Source organism: Hyperolius riggenbachi, chromosome 7 (genome assembly GCF_040937935.1).
Source record: "Hyperolius riggenbachi isolate aHypRig1 chromosome 7, aHypRig1.pri, whole genome shotgun sequence".
Classification (NCBI taxonomy): Eukaryota; Metazoa; Chordata; class Amphibia; order Anura; family Hyperoliidae; genus Hyperolius; species Hyperolius riggenbachi.
The window spans coordinates 74,505,297-74,519,860 of NC_090652.1; the positions used below are offsets into that span (position 1 = coordinate 74,505,297).

At 47.5% G+C, this 14,564-nt stretch overlaps 1 protein-coding gene across 2 annotated transcripts in view; it reads right to left on the bottom strand.

Annotated features, from left to right (window-relative positions):
* Positions 1 to 4,115: 4,115 nt before the first annotated feature.
* FBRS (fibrosin) overlaps positions 4,116 to 14,564 on the bottom strand; it is a 53,842-nt gene continuing 43,393 nt past the window's right edge. For both annotated transcript variants that reach the window (XM_068244130.1, XM_068244129.1), the window contains 5 exons: positions 11,710 to 11,827; positions 7,007 to 7,084; positions 6,529 to 6,612; positions 5,392 to 5,569; positions 4,116 to 4,972 (listed from right to left, as the gene is read on the bottom strand). In XM_068244130.1, coding sequence (XP_068100231.1) covers positions 4,327 to 4,972; positions 5,392 to 5,569; positions 6,529 to 6,612; positions 7,007 to 7,084; positions 11,710 to 11,827 — 1,104 coding nt within the window. In that variant the 3' untranslated portion in view covers positions 4,116 to 4,326. The remainder of the gene's footprint in view (positions 4,973 to 5,391; positions 5,570 to 6,528; positions 6,613 to 7,006; positions 7,085 to 11,709; positions 11,828 to 14,564) is intronic.

A 14,564-nucleotide genomic window follows, 5' to 3' on the forward strand; every position in this document is an offset into this window, starting at 1 on the left:
TTTTATTTTAAACTTGTTAATAGTGATAGATGCAAAATGGAAAAAATGCACCTTTATTTCCAAATAAAATATTGTCGCCATACATTGTGATAGGGACATAATTTTAACGGTGTAATAAACGGGACATATGGGCAAATACAATACGTGAGTTTTAATTATGGAGGCATGTATTATTTTAAAACTATAATGGCTGAAAACTAAAATAATGAATTTTTCAATTTTTTTCTTATTCTTCCTGTTAAAATGCGTTTACAGTAAAGTGGCTCTTAGCAAAATGTACCCCCCAAAGAAAGCCTAATTGGTGGTGGAAAAAACAAGATCTAGATCAGTTCATTGTGATAAGTAGTGATAAAGTTATAGTCTAATGAATGGGAGGTGAACATTTCTCACGTGAAAACCACGGAACCTGAATGGGTTAAAGTGAACCTAAAGCCGATCAAAAAAAATGAGATGAACTCACCTGGGGCTTCCCTCTGCCCCCTGCAGCCGATCGGTGCCCTCGCAGCTCCGCTCCGATGCCTCTGGACCCACCGGCGACTACTTCCGGTTTCGCCGTCACCAGCCGACAGGCATGGGAACGCGAGTGATTGTTCGCGTTCCCAGCCTGTATATCGCCCCCTATGCTGCTATTGCGGCCAGGAGGTCGCAATAGCAGCATAGGGGGTGATATACAGGCTGGGAACGCGAACAATCACTCGCGTTCCCATGCCTGTCGGCCAGGAACGGCCAAACCAGAAGTCGTCGCCGGCGGGTCCAGAGGCATCGGAGCGGAGCTGCGAGGGCACCGATCGGCTGCAGGGGGCTGAGGGAAGCCCCAGGTGAGTTCATCTCATTTTTTAGATCAGCTTTAGGTTCACTTTAACTCAGAAAAACCAATACCCCTGTGGACGTTCCTCCAGATTCGCCATTTCCTCAGCACCAAACAACTCAAACAGGAAGTAACATGCAACCTAACACAATTTGACCAGAAATGCATTTCAAAGAGGGAAAAAACTACATGCTCTTTCATGGCTATACAACCTCTTGCTAGACTCCCTACCGACTCCAGATATGCCCTCTCAAAAACACTGGAACAAATTGTTAGGGTCACCTCTACCAGATGACCAATGGTCCATAATTTTCCTAAACGCACACAAATCAACTAGATGCACCAGAATTAAAGAACAAAATTACAAATTTCTAACTCAATGGTATAGAACCCCAGAAAAGCTCCACAACTTTTTACCCAATCTACCTAACTCTTGCTGGAGATGCGAAAGTGGACCTGGGGACCAACTCCACATCGCTTTCACCTGCCCCCTTTTCAGCGGATTCTGGAGGGACGTCCACAGAATAACCCAGCATATCTCTGGACAAATTCTCCCCTACCAACCAGACATATTCTTACTGCATAACTCACCCATGCCACCAACTCAATACAAAAAATCTATACTCCCCCACTTGATCTCAGCAGCCAGAGCTACCATTCCTGCACTCTGGAAAACAAAAACAATTCCCACAGTAAAACAATGGCTCCTAAGGGTCGAGAGAGTCTAGAAGAGATAGTCTTAGCTGCACATGATCAAATTGATGTTCTCAAAAACATGGGCATGCTGGCACAAATATACAGAATCTATAGAATTTAAGAATATCATGTCTTAAAAAAAATATATGTGCAGGGAAACCCCTGTTATTTCCTCTACCGCGGGACCTACCTCAAGTTCAACTTCTTCTACTCCTCTTCTACTCTTCTCTTACACTTCTCGCTTCACACTACTACCCGCGCGCTCTATACTACCTCTTCCCAAATAGTACTGTGTTATTACACTCTAAGGTGCCTTTACAATGATAAAAACCCACAGTAAAACAAGCTGTTCTTAAAGAAAACCTGAACTGAAAATTAAAAGACAAAATAAACATACACAAGTCATACTTACCTCCTGTGTAGTCTACTCCTCAATTTATTTTTCCTCTCCTGCGTCCTGTTTGTCCACTATGATCAATGGAATTCTCCGTCCTCCATTTTGAAAATGGCTATTACCCCATAACAGCTTCCTGGTCAGCACACTGTTAAACTGTAACATCGCCCACTTGAGCCATAGGGAAACATGGACACATCAGTTCTCCTCTCAGCTGTTACTGACAGCAACTGATATATTTCAGTTCTGACAAAATGTTGTCAGAACTGGAAGGGATCGCTGTAAGAAGAAAATGGTGAGCTTCTGAGAGGAACTGATGGCAAGGTAACTATGGAATGTTCATTTGAAGTTACCTCATGTGTTTATTTTAAATTTTACTCAGTACAGGTTCTCTTTAAGTGCGTAACACCTTACCTTGTCATAAGCACCCTATACCTTCCGGCCTACAACATTGTACCACAACCCAAAAGCAAATGACTACGGTTGTACCTCCTAACATATTGTTACTATATATTTGTATGGAATGGCAGTTGTATTAAGCTGTACATATACATGTACATGTTGTAACTCTCTATCTTTATTGGAACAGAATATTGGTATTTTTGCTAGTGAAATAGTTGTAAATGTACAGATCTTGTACTTCAGCAAAAACCAACCCTATTCTGACACAGAACCCTCCCTCTGATGCCTAACCTTAAAAGGACAGGTGTGAGGGGATAAGAAAAAAAGATCTACTTACCTGGGGCTTCCTCCAGCCCATCTGTCCGTCGTTGCAGCTACGGTGTCCTGGGATCCCCCCCTTTGCAGAAGCCGACCTCGCCAGGCCGGCATCTTCTGTACCGGCGCGAGCATGCGCACCGCTCGCGCTCACGTGGCTTGGAGCTTTCTGCACAGACGCAGTACTCCTGCGCCAAACACTCCTGACCACGTAAACGCAAAAGAGAGCAGCGCAGCCACGCACTCGCAGAAAAGGTTGACCTGGCAAGGTCAGCATCTGCTACAGAGGGCATCCCGGGACACCGGAGCTGCGGCGAGGGACAGGTCTGCTGTCAGGGCTGGAGGAAGCCTCAGGAAAGTAAATTTAAACCCCCCTCCCCAACTCTGACCTTAACACCCCCCCCTCCTTGCTTAAACTTAACCCCGCCTCCCCAATGAAAATTTTCAGGAGCTACCATACACGCCAGTGTAAATAGTAGCTACAGTGGAAAATGTTCACAGAAGCGCGCGCTATTTGTACTCATAATTTGCATAGTCGGGCACCCAAATTTCCAACTATAGCTGCTATTTATGCAACTTCTGTCGCTCGCAGGAGCCCAAATTTCCTGCTTTCTCCTGGAAGACCCTTTTGGGGGCTTGAGGTATAAGGAAGATGTTTATGCATACTCTGTGATGTAGTTTTTAATAGCATTTCTCACATCCAGTGAATATTTCTGGAAATGAGGGAAACAAAATCCTCAAGCAGAAGTGATAGTTTGGAGATAGACCACCTTCAAGGTCATACCCTATAATGAAGCCAGCATAAAAGAGTGGTAAAGATCCTCTCATGTGCAGACCTATTACCATTCTCCTCCCAACATATAGCCCTATTCCCTTCCATGTCATATTCGGTGAGTAGCCCCATCACCTTTCTCATCTCCCCCCATGCAGCATCAGCATCTTCACTCCTCTCCCCGCAACCAAATCAACTTGTTTGCCACCTCATCACCTTTCATCTTCTCATGCAGCCCCATTACCTTCCCCTCCAATGCAGCCCCGTCACCTTCCCCTCCAATGCAGCCCCGTCACCTTCCCCTCCAATGCAGCCCCGTCACCTTCCCCTCCAATGCAGCCCCGTCACCTTCCCCTCCAATGCAGCCCCGTCACCTTCCCCTCCAATGCAGCCCCGTCACCTTCCCCTCCAATTCAGCCCCGTCACCTTCCCCTCCAATGCAGCCCCGTCACCTTCCCCTCCAATGCAGCCCCGTCACCTTCCCCTCCAATGCAGCCCCGTCACCTTCCCCTCCAATGCAGCCCCGTCACCTTCCCCTCCAATGCAGCCCCGTCACCTTCCCCTCCAATGCAGCCCCGTCACCTTCCCCTCCAATGCAGCCCCATCATGCAGGAGGATGGGAAGGCGTAAAGGAAGGGGTGGAGGACCAAGGTAAAGTCATAGCTACGTTACAACAATGGACCTCACATGTGTGCGGATAACCATGAAATAAAAGTGGTCAGAGAAGATATTTTTGGGAAGGGTTTATTGATGTCACAGGTACAGAGGCATCCAGTCCTTTCCCTCAGCTCTGCATCTCTTACATACAGAGAAACCTGCAAAAGGAATGGTTGGTGGGGGACACAGTGCTTAAAATCACATTATACAATAAAAATGTACAAAAGTCCAGGGCATCAGGGTATAATATATAAATATGTACAAGAGAAGGCATCACCAGTCCTATCTGCAGTCTCTGTCCTTGAATAAGTCCCTGCGGGGAGGGGACCCTGGTCGTGACGTAGATATGAGGGGAGGAGGGGCACTGAGTAGGTTGATGGGTGGAGTTTTACTTAGGAGTCCAGTCCCAGGATGGGCATAAAGAGGGCCCAGCATGGCTGATGCAGTGGGCTGCATGGTGACATGGGGAGGGAGGCCATAGATACGAGCTCGTTCAAAGTCTTCCCTCAGAATGTGAGCCCGCTCTTCTCGCTGCTCATAGAGGCGCTGTGGAGTCGCTGTAGGCAGACGGAGGGGTGGTGGGTCTGCTCTGCGGTACAAATCTCTCCAGGGTTCCAGTGCATTAGGAAACTGTTCCCCTAGAAAAGCTCCTCGCAGCCGTTCATAGGGAGACGATGGATGGGGCAAGTGGTGGTGCCCTGGAAGCGGTGAGCGGCCCACTTCAAAGCTCAGCAGATCTGGTTCCTCCTTTATTTTCACCTTGGAAGAATGATCTGGTGTCAGTCGTGGCTTCGTATCAGAGCTGCTGCCTGGCCTCATGGCAATGTAGGGGGACAGGTTACGACTGGGCCCGCGTTCTTCTGTGCCGGGAAGACGTGTCGATGTCAGAGGTGAACCCCGTGGCGGCAAACGGGAAAAAATAAGTTCCCTACAAAGGCAAAACAGATCCAAAATGTTAAAAGTGTAAAAAGAAAAAAAAAAAAAAAAAAAAAAAAATGAAGCTGCTAAGAAGAGGGAAGTCTCTGGATCCTGGCTTCCCACGTCCTACAAGAACTTGTTGCCTATATTCACATGGTCTATGCTCCCCACCGTGTACCAGGGCGGTTGTCATGAGCCAACACTGTACTGCCTGCGCATAAAACTGAAGCCACTCATACAAGCGGCTTTGGCTTAGTGTGCCGTACAGCTACTTCAAGAAGGTCCTGGGGCAGAGGCGCTGGTCTGAAGGAGGACGTGGGATCCTCCAGATGCTTCCCTCTTATTAGGCAAGTATTTTATTTCTTTACATTTTCTTTTTAAGTATAGAAATCTTCTCTGACTATGCACAATACAAACAGTAGATCTTACCGATCCTTTTCTTCCTTCATATGGGCGATGTGTTGATCCAGGTCACTGACTTTACCACAGACCTGAGTAGGCGCCACAGGAAAGGAAGGCGGGGTGCGGTGCAGACGGTTCCAGGGATCGTGTGGGTTGGGGAAATTGTGAATGCTAGGACCTTCCTTCTGATTAAACATGGAAGGATCTGTAAGAGAAGATCACAGGCAATTATCCAAACTTATGAACCAGATCCACCCACAGGCGCTGTTTAGCATGGACAGTCTCTTTACAAAGTCAATTTGCAGGTAGCCAATGACGCAGCCCAGGGAGCGGCCAGCCAATAAGGCAGCCCAGGGAGCGGCCAGCCAATAAGGCAGCCCAGGGAGCGGCCAGCCAATAAGGCAGCCCAGGGAGCGGCCAGCCAATAAGGCAGCCCAGGGAGCGGCCAGCCAATAAGGCAGCCCAGGGAGCGGCCAGCCAATAAGGCAGCCCAGGGAGCGGCCAGCCAATAAGGCAGCCCAGGGAGCGGCCAGCCAATAAGGCAGCCCAGGGAGCGGCCAGCCAATAAGGCAGCCCAGGGAGCGGCCAGCCAATAAGGCAGCCCAGGGAGCGGCCAGCCAATAAGGCAGCCCAGGGAGCGGCCAGCCAATAAGGCAGCCCAGGGAGCGGCCAGCCAATAAGGCAGCCCAGGGAGCGGCCAGCCAATAAGGCAGCCCAGGGAGCGGCCAGCCAATAAGGCAGCCCAGGGAGCGGCCAGCCAATAAGGCAGCCCAGGGAGCGGCCAGCCAATAAGGCAGCCCAGGGAGCGGCCAGCCAATAAGGCAGCCCAGGGAGCGGCCAGCCAATAAGGCAGCCCAGGGAGCGGCCAGCCAATAAGGCAGCCCAGGGAGCGGCCAGCCAATAAGGCAGCCCAGGGAGCGGCCAGCCAATAAGACAGCCCAGGGAGCGGCCAGCCAATAAGGCAGCCCAGGGAGTGGCCGGCCTATAACGCAGCCCAGGGAGCGGCCGGCCAATAACGCAGCCCAGGGAGCGGCCGGCCTATAACGCAGCCCAGGGAGTGGCCGGCCTATAACGCAGCCCACAAAGTGGCCAGCCTACAACGCAGCCCAGGGGAGGACATTACAACCCACTTTTCAAACCAAACACCCATTCATGCTGACTTACTGTATGATGGGTTTCCAAGACCACCGAACGCCCCATTGGACAGGGAAGCCAGGGGGGAGAAGCCAGGAGCTCGTATAAAATGTTCTGCAAAAGTAAAAGATAATTACTGTACAAAGGAAAAGTATAATACAAGTTCTGAGGCCTCTCAGCAGTGTACAAAGGAACACAGAAAGACCTGAAATCAAATCCGTAATTATTGCAGAAACCTGAACTGAACCAAAACTACCTACAAGTACTTGCTAGAGATGCTCCCTTTCCCTCTACAGAGTTTTTTTTTTTTTTTTTTTTAAAGCGGACCTCCATTGTATATTATATATTCAACATGTCCTCTACTAATAGCAAGGTATAATTACCTGCAGTGTCCTAGCGGCTGCAGGAAAAGGGAGCGCACACACACAGGCTACAGGCTAGGGAACTACTACACGCTAAAGGAACACCATCAGACAGATATACAGTCCAGCTTGTAGATGGAACTCACCAACAGGTGCAGATGGAGGAAGGTAGGAAGCAGCTGAAGTGGCTACCTGGAACTGCCCCGCAGCATTTGATACAACACCTGACAGACACAAGAAGACAAGATGTACTGCTGTGGTCACCAAGATGCAAACACATCACTCCATGATGAGGTCAAAATGAAAATCTTAATTAAAAAAGCATGACTGCAAATAGCCTGGTTAGTGAAACACAATGGAAAACCAGAAAATGAGCAGAGGGTTTTTTCATTTACTGTAAAATCCATTTCTTGACAGGTCATTGGAGGATGCAGCTTAACCAGTGGAAATTACAGTGTTGCTTATAGAAAGTTGGCCACTAGAGATAGTGAATCTAGCTTGTGAGAGTTACCTCTAGAACAGGGGTAGGGAACCTATGGCTCGAGAGCCAGATGTGGCTCTTTTGATGACTGCATCTGGCTCACAGACAAATCAGTAGGGGTTGATTCAGTAAGCTACACTGCTTAACCTCCTTGCCGGTTATCCCGAACTCAGTTCGGGGTAACCTGCGCAGGAGGATTTCTCAGGCCCCGTTGGGCCGATTTGCATAATTTTTTTTTTGTTACAAGCAGCTAGCACTTTGCTAGCTGCTTGTAACTTCCGATCGCCGCCGCTACCCGCTGATCCGCCGCGCCGAGTCGCTCCCCTCCGCCCCAGACCTCTGCACTGCCTGGCCAATCAGTGCCAGGCAGCGTTGAGGGGCAGATCGGGATTCCCTATGACGTCCATGACGTCGGTGACGCCATCCCGGGGAAGCCCTGCAGGAAATCCCGTTCTGAACGGGATTTCCTGCTTACTCTGATCGCCGAAGGCGATCGGAGTGGGTGGGGGGATGCCGCCGCTCAGCGGCTATTATGTAGCGAGCCCTATGCTCGCTACATGATTTCAAGGAGGTTAAAGGGAACCTTAACTGAACCGGGGGGTAAAGAGTTTCACTTACCTGGGGCTATTACCAGCCCCCTGCAGCAGTCCTGTGCCCTCGGAGCCGCTCTGGAATCCTCCGGTCCCCCGCTGTCACTTAGTTTCGTTTTTGACAACTCACCAGTCGGCTGGCCGCCATGCGTATTATTGGACGCATTCCCTACTGCAATTAGCGCTGTTGCGGAACGCAATGCATACAAAAATATGCGTTGCCGCATTCTGCACGCGTAGATATGCTGCAACGCGTATTTTTGTACGCGTTGCGGTCCACAACAGCGCTAATTGCAGTAGGGAATGCGTCCAATAATACGCATGGCGGCTGGCCGACTGGTGAGTCGTCAAAAACGAAACTAAGTGACAGCGGGGGACCGGAGGATTCCAGAGCAGCTCCGAGGGCACAGGACTGCTGCAGGGGGCTGGTAATAGCCCCAGGTAATTGAAACTCTTTACCCCCCGTTCAGTTAAGGTTCCCTTTAAGCAGCGCAGCTTAAGGTGCTTACACACGCACTACTAAATGCAACGACGGGTCCGCCGGACCCTCCCGCTGGGCGGTCTTTAGCAGTCAGTGTGCGCGTGTGTACGCGCTGTCGGCGGACTGATAAGGCTGTTTCTGAACGATCCGCTCAGCTAATCGTTCAGAAACAGCCTTATAAGTCCGCCGACAGCACATACACACGCACTACTGTCGGCTTAAAGTCCGCCCAGCGGGAGAGTCCAGCGGACCCGTCGTTGCCAGCGGTAGTGCGTGTGTACGCACCTTGAATGTGACAGCACAAGTAAAAATTTCAACGTAGTCATGCTACTGCTGTAGCATGCACTACTAACTTACTCACGCTCCCCCCAAAACTAACAGCTGCTCCATTTGTCCCAACCTGGACCCTGTCAGGTCCAGTGACTTTGTAGGACGAGATCCCTGCACTTTGATTGGGCCAATAAACTGCCCATCACTTGACAGGCAGCCTATTGTGCCAAAGTGCGGGGATCTCATCCTAGAAAGTGAATCAACCCCCAAGTCAGCTAGCTAAATTGTACAAGCTGTTAGTCAGCATTTCTCCTGCCTGGCAGTTGGGGAAATTGCTGATGTTGCTCAAACCCAAGAGAAGCTGAACACGTGTCTGACACTTCTGCTGCCCGGAGGATCAACTGTGTACACATCACCATGACAACAGGGACGCGAGCCCTCTGCTACACATGCGCACTGTGCCAGTTTGAAACATTGTATGGCCCTCATGGAAATACATTTTAAAATGTGGCGTTTATGGCTCTCAGCCAAAAAGGTTCCTGACCCCTGCTCTAGAATGTAAGCTTACAAAGGGCAGGGACCCCCTCCTAATGTTTCTTATACTGCTGTAAGTTACATGAACATGTACCAGTATTGGCAATTTCTCAAACCACTCATTAACAATGGCCTCAATTCACTAAGCTTATCTCCTGTCTTTAATAACGTTTCTAGAGTTGTTACCATGGTGATAAGGCATGTAGTATTCAGGAAACATTTTACCTCAGACAAACCTAAAGTTAACTCTTCTGTCTTTAAGTTATCTTTCCAATCCTAAAAATAACTCCAGAGTTAGACAGGCTGTTAATTAACTGCGTGTGAAAATAACTACAGTGGAGGTAGCTTCCCTACAGTGGGGGTAGCTTCCCTGCAGTGGGGGTAGCTTCCCTGCAGTGGGGGTAGCTTCACTACAGTGGGGGTAGCTTAAGGAATGAAGAGATAAGATAACTCTCTCACTGTGTACAGGTAAGTTTTCTCTTGCCTTATCTCCTGCATGATCTTAGTGAATTGAGGCCTATGTCTGTATTTCTACTTGCATTGATGGATGTCCTGATTGTACAGCGCTTTGAACATCTCATGCATCTATACTCCCCTCTATTTGCTTTGTACTATGTACAGCGCTACGGAAGATGTTGGCTCTACATAAATAAATACAAAATAATAATAATGATAATGAGTTGAAAATAATTTTGACCTGCATGCAAATTTAATATAAATTATAAGAAACTAGGAACCAGGCCAATCAAATGTACTTGTTTCCAACTGACCAGGTTCCAAGTTGCATACAACTGCATCAATCAGAATTATTTGCATCTCACTGACCAACTCTACCGGCCACTAATAGAGCTGCTCCCCTAGGATCAGGCCTATAACTCAGGCCCGAGCTGTAGATAATATCAAGTAGGAAACATCAGATCACATGTTAGAGTTTGTGCACATTTTTCTGTATACCTGGTCTTAGTCAGTGCACATTTTCTCTGTGTGCATTTTCTGTATGTGTCTGCTAATATTTTCTGTACACCCAGTCTGTGTCTGTGCACATTTTCTGTACACCCAGTCTGTGTCTGTGCACATTTTCTGTACACCCAGTCTGTGTCTGTGCACATTTTCTGTACACCCAGTCTGTGTCTGTGCACATTTTCTGTACACCCAGTCTGTGTCTGTGCACATTTTCTGTACACCCAGTCTGTGTCTGTGCACATTTTCTGTACACCCAGTCTGTGTCTGTGCACATTTTCTGTACACCCAGTCTGTGTACGTGCACATTTTCTGTACACCCAGTCTGTGTCTGTGCACATTTTCTGTACACCCAGTCTGTGTCTGTGCACATTTTCTGTACACCCAGTCTGTGTCTGTGCACATTTTCTGTACACCCAGTCTGTGTCTGTGCACATTTTCTGTACACCCAGTCTGTGTCTGTGCACATTTTCTGTACACCCAGTCTGTGTCTGTGCACATTTTCTGTACACCCAGTCTGTGTCTGTGCACATTTTCTGTACACCCAGTCTGTGTCTGTGCACATTTTCTGTACACCCAGTCTGTGTCTGTGCACATTTTCTGTACACCCAGTCTGTGTCTGTGCACATTTTCTGTACACCCAGTCTGTGTCTGTGCACATTTTCTGTACACCCAGTCTGTGTCTGTGCACATTTTCTGTACACCCAGTCTGTGTCTGTGCACATTTTCTGTACACCCAGTCTGTGTCTGTGCACATTTTCTGTACACCCAGTCTGTGTCTGCGCACATTTTCTGTACACCCAGTCTGTGTCTGCGCACATTTTCTGTACACCCAGTCTGTGTCTGCGCACATTTTCTGTACACCCAGTCTGTGTCTGCGCACATTTTCTGTACACCCAGTCTGTGTCTGCGCACATTTTCTGTACACCCAGTCTGTGTCTGCGCACATTTTCTGTACACCCAGTCTGTGTCTGCGCACATTTTCTGTACACCCAGTCTGTGTCTGCGCACATTTTCTGTACACCCAGTCTGTGTCTGCGCACATTTTCTGTACACCCAGTCTGTGTCTGCGCACATTTTCTGTACACCCAGTCTGTGTCTGCGCATATTTTCTGTACACCTCGTCTGTGTCTGCGCATATTTTCTGTTCACCCTGTCTGTGTCTGCGCATATTTTCTGTACACCCCGTCTGTGTCTGCGCATATTTTCTGTACACTCGGTCTGTGTCTGTGCATATTTTCTGCACACCCAGTCTGTGTCTGCACATATTTTCTGTACACCCAGGTTGTGTCTGCACACATTGTCTAAAATACTCCTATCTGCACATAGTACTGCTGATCTTCATGGAAAATGCATTCTGTAAAATCTGCAGTATTTTTCCAAAGCTCATCAAACAAAAATGTATACATGAAACATAAGTAGTACCTCAATGTTTTGTACAATAAACATCCAATGTGCTCAAGTAGTGATTGGCCTTATAAAACAGTTTACAATGACAACTACACTGTGCAAGTTCAGCAAATATTCGGTTACCATTCATGAGGGTGGAAGGCCGAGATAACTCATGTGCGGAAGGAAAAGAGCCAAGTCCCGAACTCAGGCAAAGCAGGTCACTGCGGAATTCAGGCTTATGTGCGGCTCCATGTGCAATCTGTGATACAGAGAGGAGGAGAGAAACACAAGCCTCGTGTCAGACAAGGAGAACAAAGAGCATGAGAAAGAGGCTGAAAGAGATACTAGGAAGTGAGAAGCACAGAAAAACCTGTGCAACATCAGAATAATAATAATTAAAAAAAAGGAGGCCGAGTGCAAAAGAGAGAGAGATACTAAGAAGAGAGAAGTACAGAAATGGCTTGTGACATCATAAGAACAGAGTGTGAGGAGGCAGCTGGGAGAGAGACTAGGACAAGGGTGTCAAACTCATATACAAAGTGGGCGAACTTGAACACTGGGACCAAGTTGGGGGCCAACCTCAATGTCTAGGGGTCACCTCCATCTTATATAAAGTTCCCTGGTGTCTTATGTCCCACCTCCTTTCCATATACAGTTTCCTAGTGACTAGTAGCACTCTCTCCCCTATACAGTTCCCTGTTGTCTGGTGGTCCCCCCATCTTTTCTTACTCAGTTCTCTGGTGTCTAGTGACCCCTCCTTCCGCTATACAGTTCCCTGGTGTCTAGTTCCCCCCCCCCCCCAGTCAGTTCTTTGGTGCCTAGTGCACCCCCATATAATTCCCTAGTGTCTAGTGGTCTCCTCCCACCCCTTAACAGTTCCACTGTGTCTAGTGACCTCCCCCCTTCCTCCCCTATATGGTTCCCTGGTGTCTAATGTTTCCCCCTCCTCATGTGGCTTCCTTGTTGACCTAGGGTTCCACCTCCAATATAGCTTCCCTGGGGGTCTAGAGTGGGCCACACAATTTAAAGTAGAAAAAAACATTTGGGGGCCAAATCTGATAGCTCCGTGGGCCAGAGTTTGACATGTTTGGACTAGAAAGAGAAAGAGGAAAGAGTGTTTGTTCCTTGTGGCATCAGAACAAGAGAATGTAAGGAGGAAGCTAAGCGAAAAATTAGACAGATAGAATAGAAATGCTTTGTGACATCAGGAGTGCAAGGGGAGGAAAAGAAGAGGAGAAAGGGTGATGGTGGTAAGGCAAAGGGAAGGGAAGGAGGGGGGGGGGGGGGTAGGTAGAGGAAAGGAGAGAACATAATGGGAAGAGGACGACTGAAGAGAATCTGGATGGATAGGAAGAGCTCAAGGAAATGAGAATGGGAAGACAATTGATGAAAAGAACCCATATTTAGAAAGGAAAGCGGCAGAGAATGGGGTTGCAGAAAATGAGCACAGGATGAGGACAGAAAAAGAGAACTAAAGAGAATGGCAGGAATGGGAAAGCTAAAAAGAGAACGATGGCAGGAAGAGGACTGAAGGGAAGAAGAATGAAAAGGGCTGAAAAGAATGTGGATTGGAAGAGGAAAGAGGAAGGATGAAAAGAATGACATACGAGGAAGCTGAAGCAAGGAAGGGAAGGGGAGGCTGTAAAGAACGAGAACAGGAAGAGACTGAAAAAGATGATGGCAAGAGTGAAATGAAGAGGAGGAGGAATCTGAAGAAAAGAACCGTTGAAGAAAGCGCAAGAGAATAAGAAAGATAATGGCCAGAGTCAAACAAAGGAAGAATCTGAAGAATAGGACAGTTGAAGAGCTGAAGAGAATGAGAAAGTCACATTATGTGCTTAGCACTCCATCTAGTAGTGGCAATACATTGTAGGGTGTGTACCCAGGGCTCTGTACAGTGGATCACACATCCTCCTTTGTAGCACAATACAAACATATTGAGTCAACATTTCAAGATAAAATCAAAAGTTAATTATTCAAAACAGCATCCAATGTTACACCAAGGGCCCCTTTCTGAAAGGTAGAATTAGGCAAAATATGTCCACGCACTCGAGTAGGCAATGTGCACTGTTACCGCAGCTGCTATCTGTGCAGCCACCAAAACAGTGCTAGTCTATTGCCCAGGTGCACAGATAGATTTTCCTTAAATGTACCACTGAGAGAGAAATCCTCGGTGAAACGTTGGGTCTTGTTAGGAGTAATAAACTTTGGTTTTAACTGAGGAGGAAGAGGATGGGAAAAGTAGTCTACAGAGAATGAGGACAGGAGGTAGAGGCTGATGACCATAAGAAAAAGAAGTTCCAATTGTGCAAAGAGTAAGAAGAATACGCTCAAAAAAACGAGAACATGTGAGAACGTTACATCGTGGAATGTAGTATTATAAGAGTAGATTAACTTGCTTGAGTGGACAGGTCAGTTATGCCATCGAAAGAGTTCTCCAACACCCATCGAGTAAGTCCAACTGATTAATATATAATTTCCATTAAGCATACCAGCTCCTTTCAGGTTTAAAACCATATACTTACCACAATTAGTTCTTTTGTTCATGCTCATCTTTATAAGTCTATGAAGGTTTTTTTTTATCCTAGTCAAAGTATATTCTGAGCAAAATAACCCAATATTTGCTTTCATATACAGTAATGATTTCTCATAAGAGGTTTCACCACTTTCTTTTTCACAATTCTCCTCACAGGTCACATGAGACTACTTCTGATTTTGAGTCTAGAAATGGTGGTATGCACAGGTCGTCTCAGTTTACATTAGATAAGGACCAGCCCAGTATTTAGGCAAGTGGATAATTCAATTAGAGTCTCATTTATTCGACATAGGCGGGGGATTGCCTGTTGCCGGATAGGTTTGTGCCGGTTGCTTGAGAAATCAAGCAACCGGCGTTAAAATTAACACCAACCTCCCCCTGATGACAGGTATGAATCGTGCACAGCAGCGGCAATCACTTAGGAATCCTTCAAGAGCGGGTCTGCTTTAGTCTCGTAGCT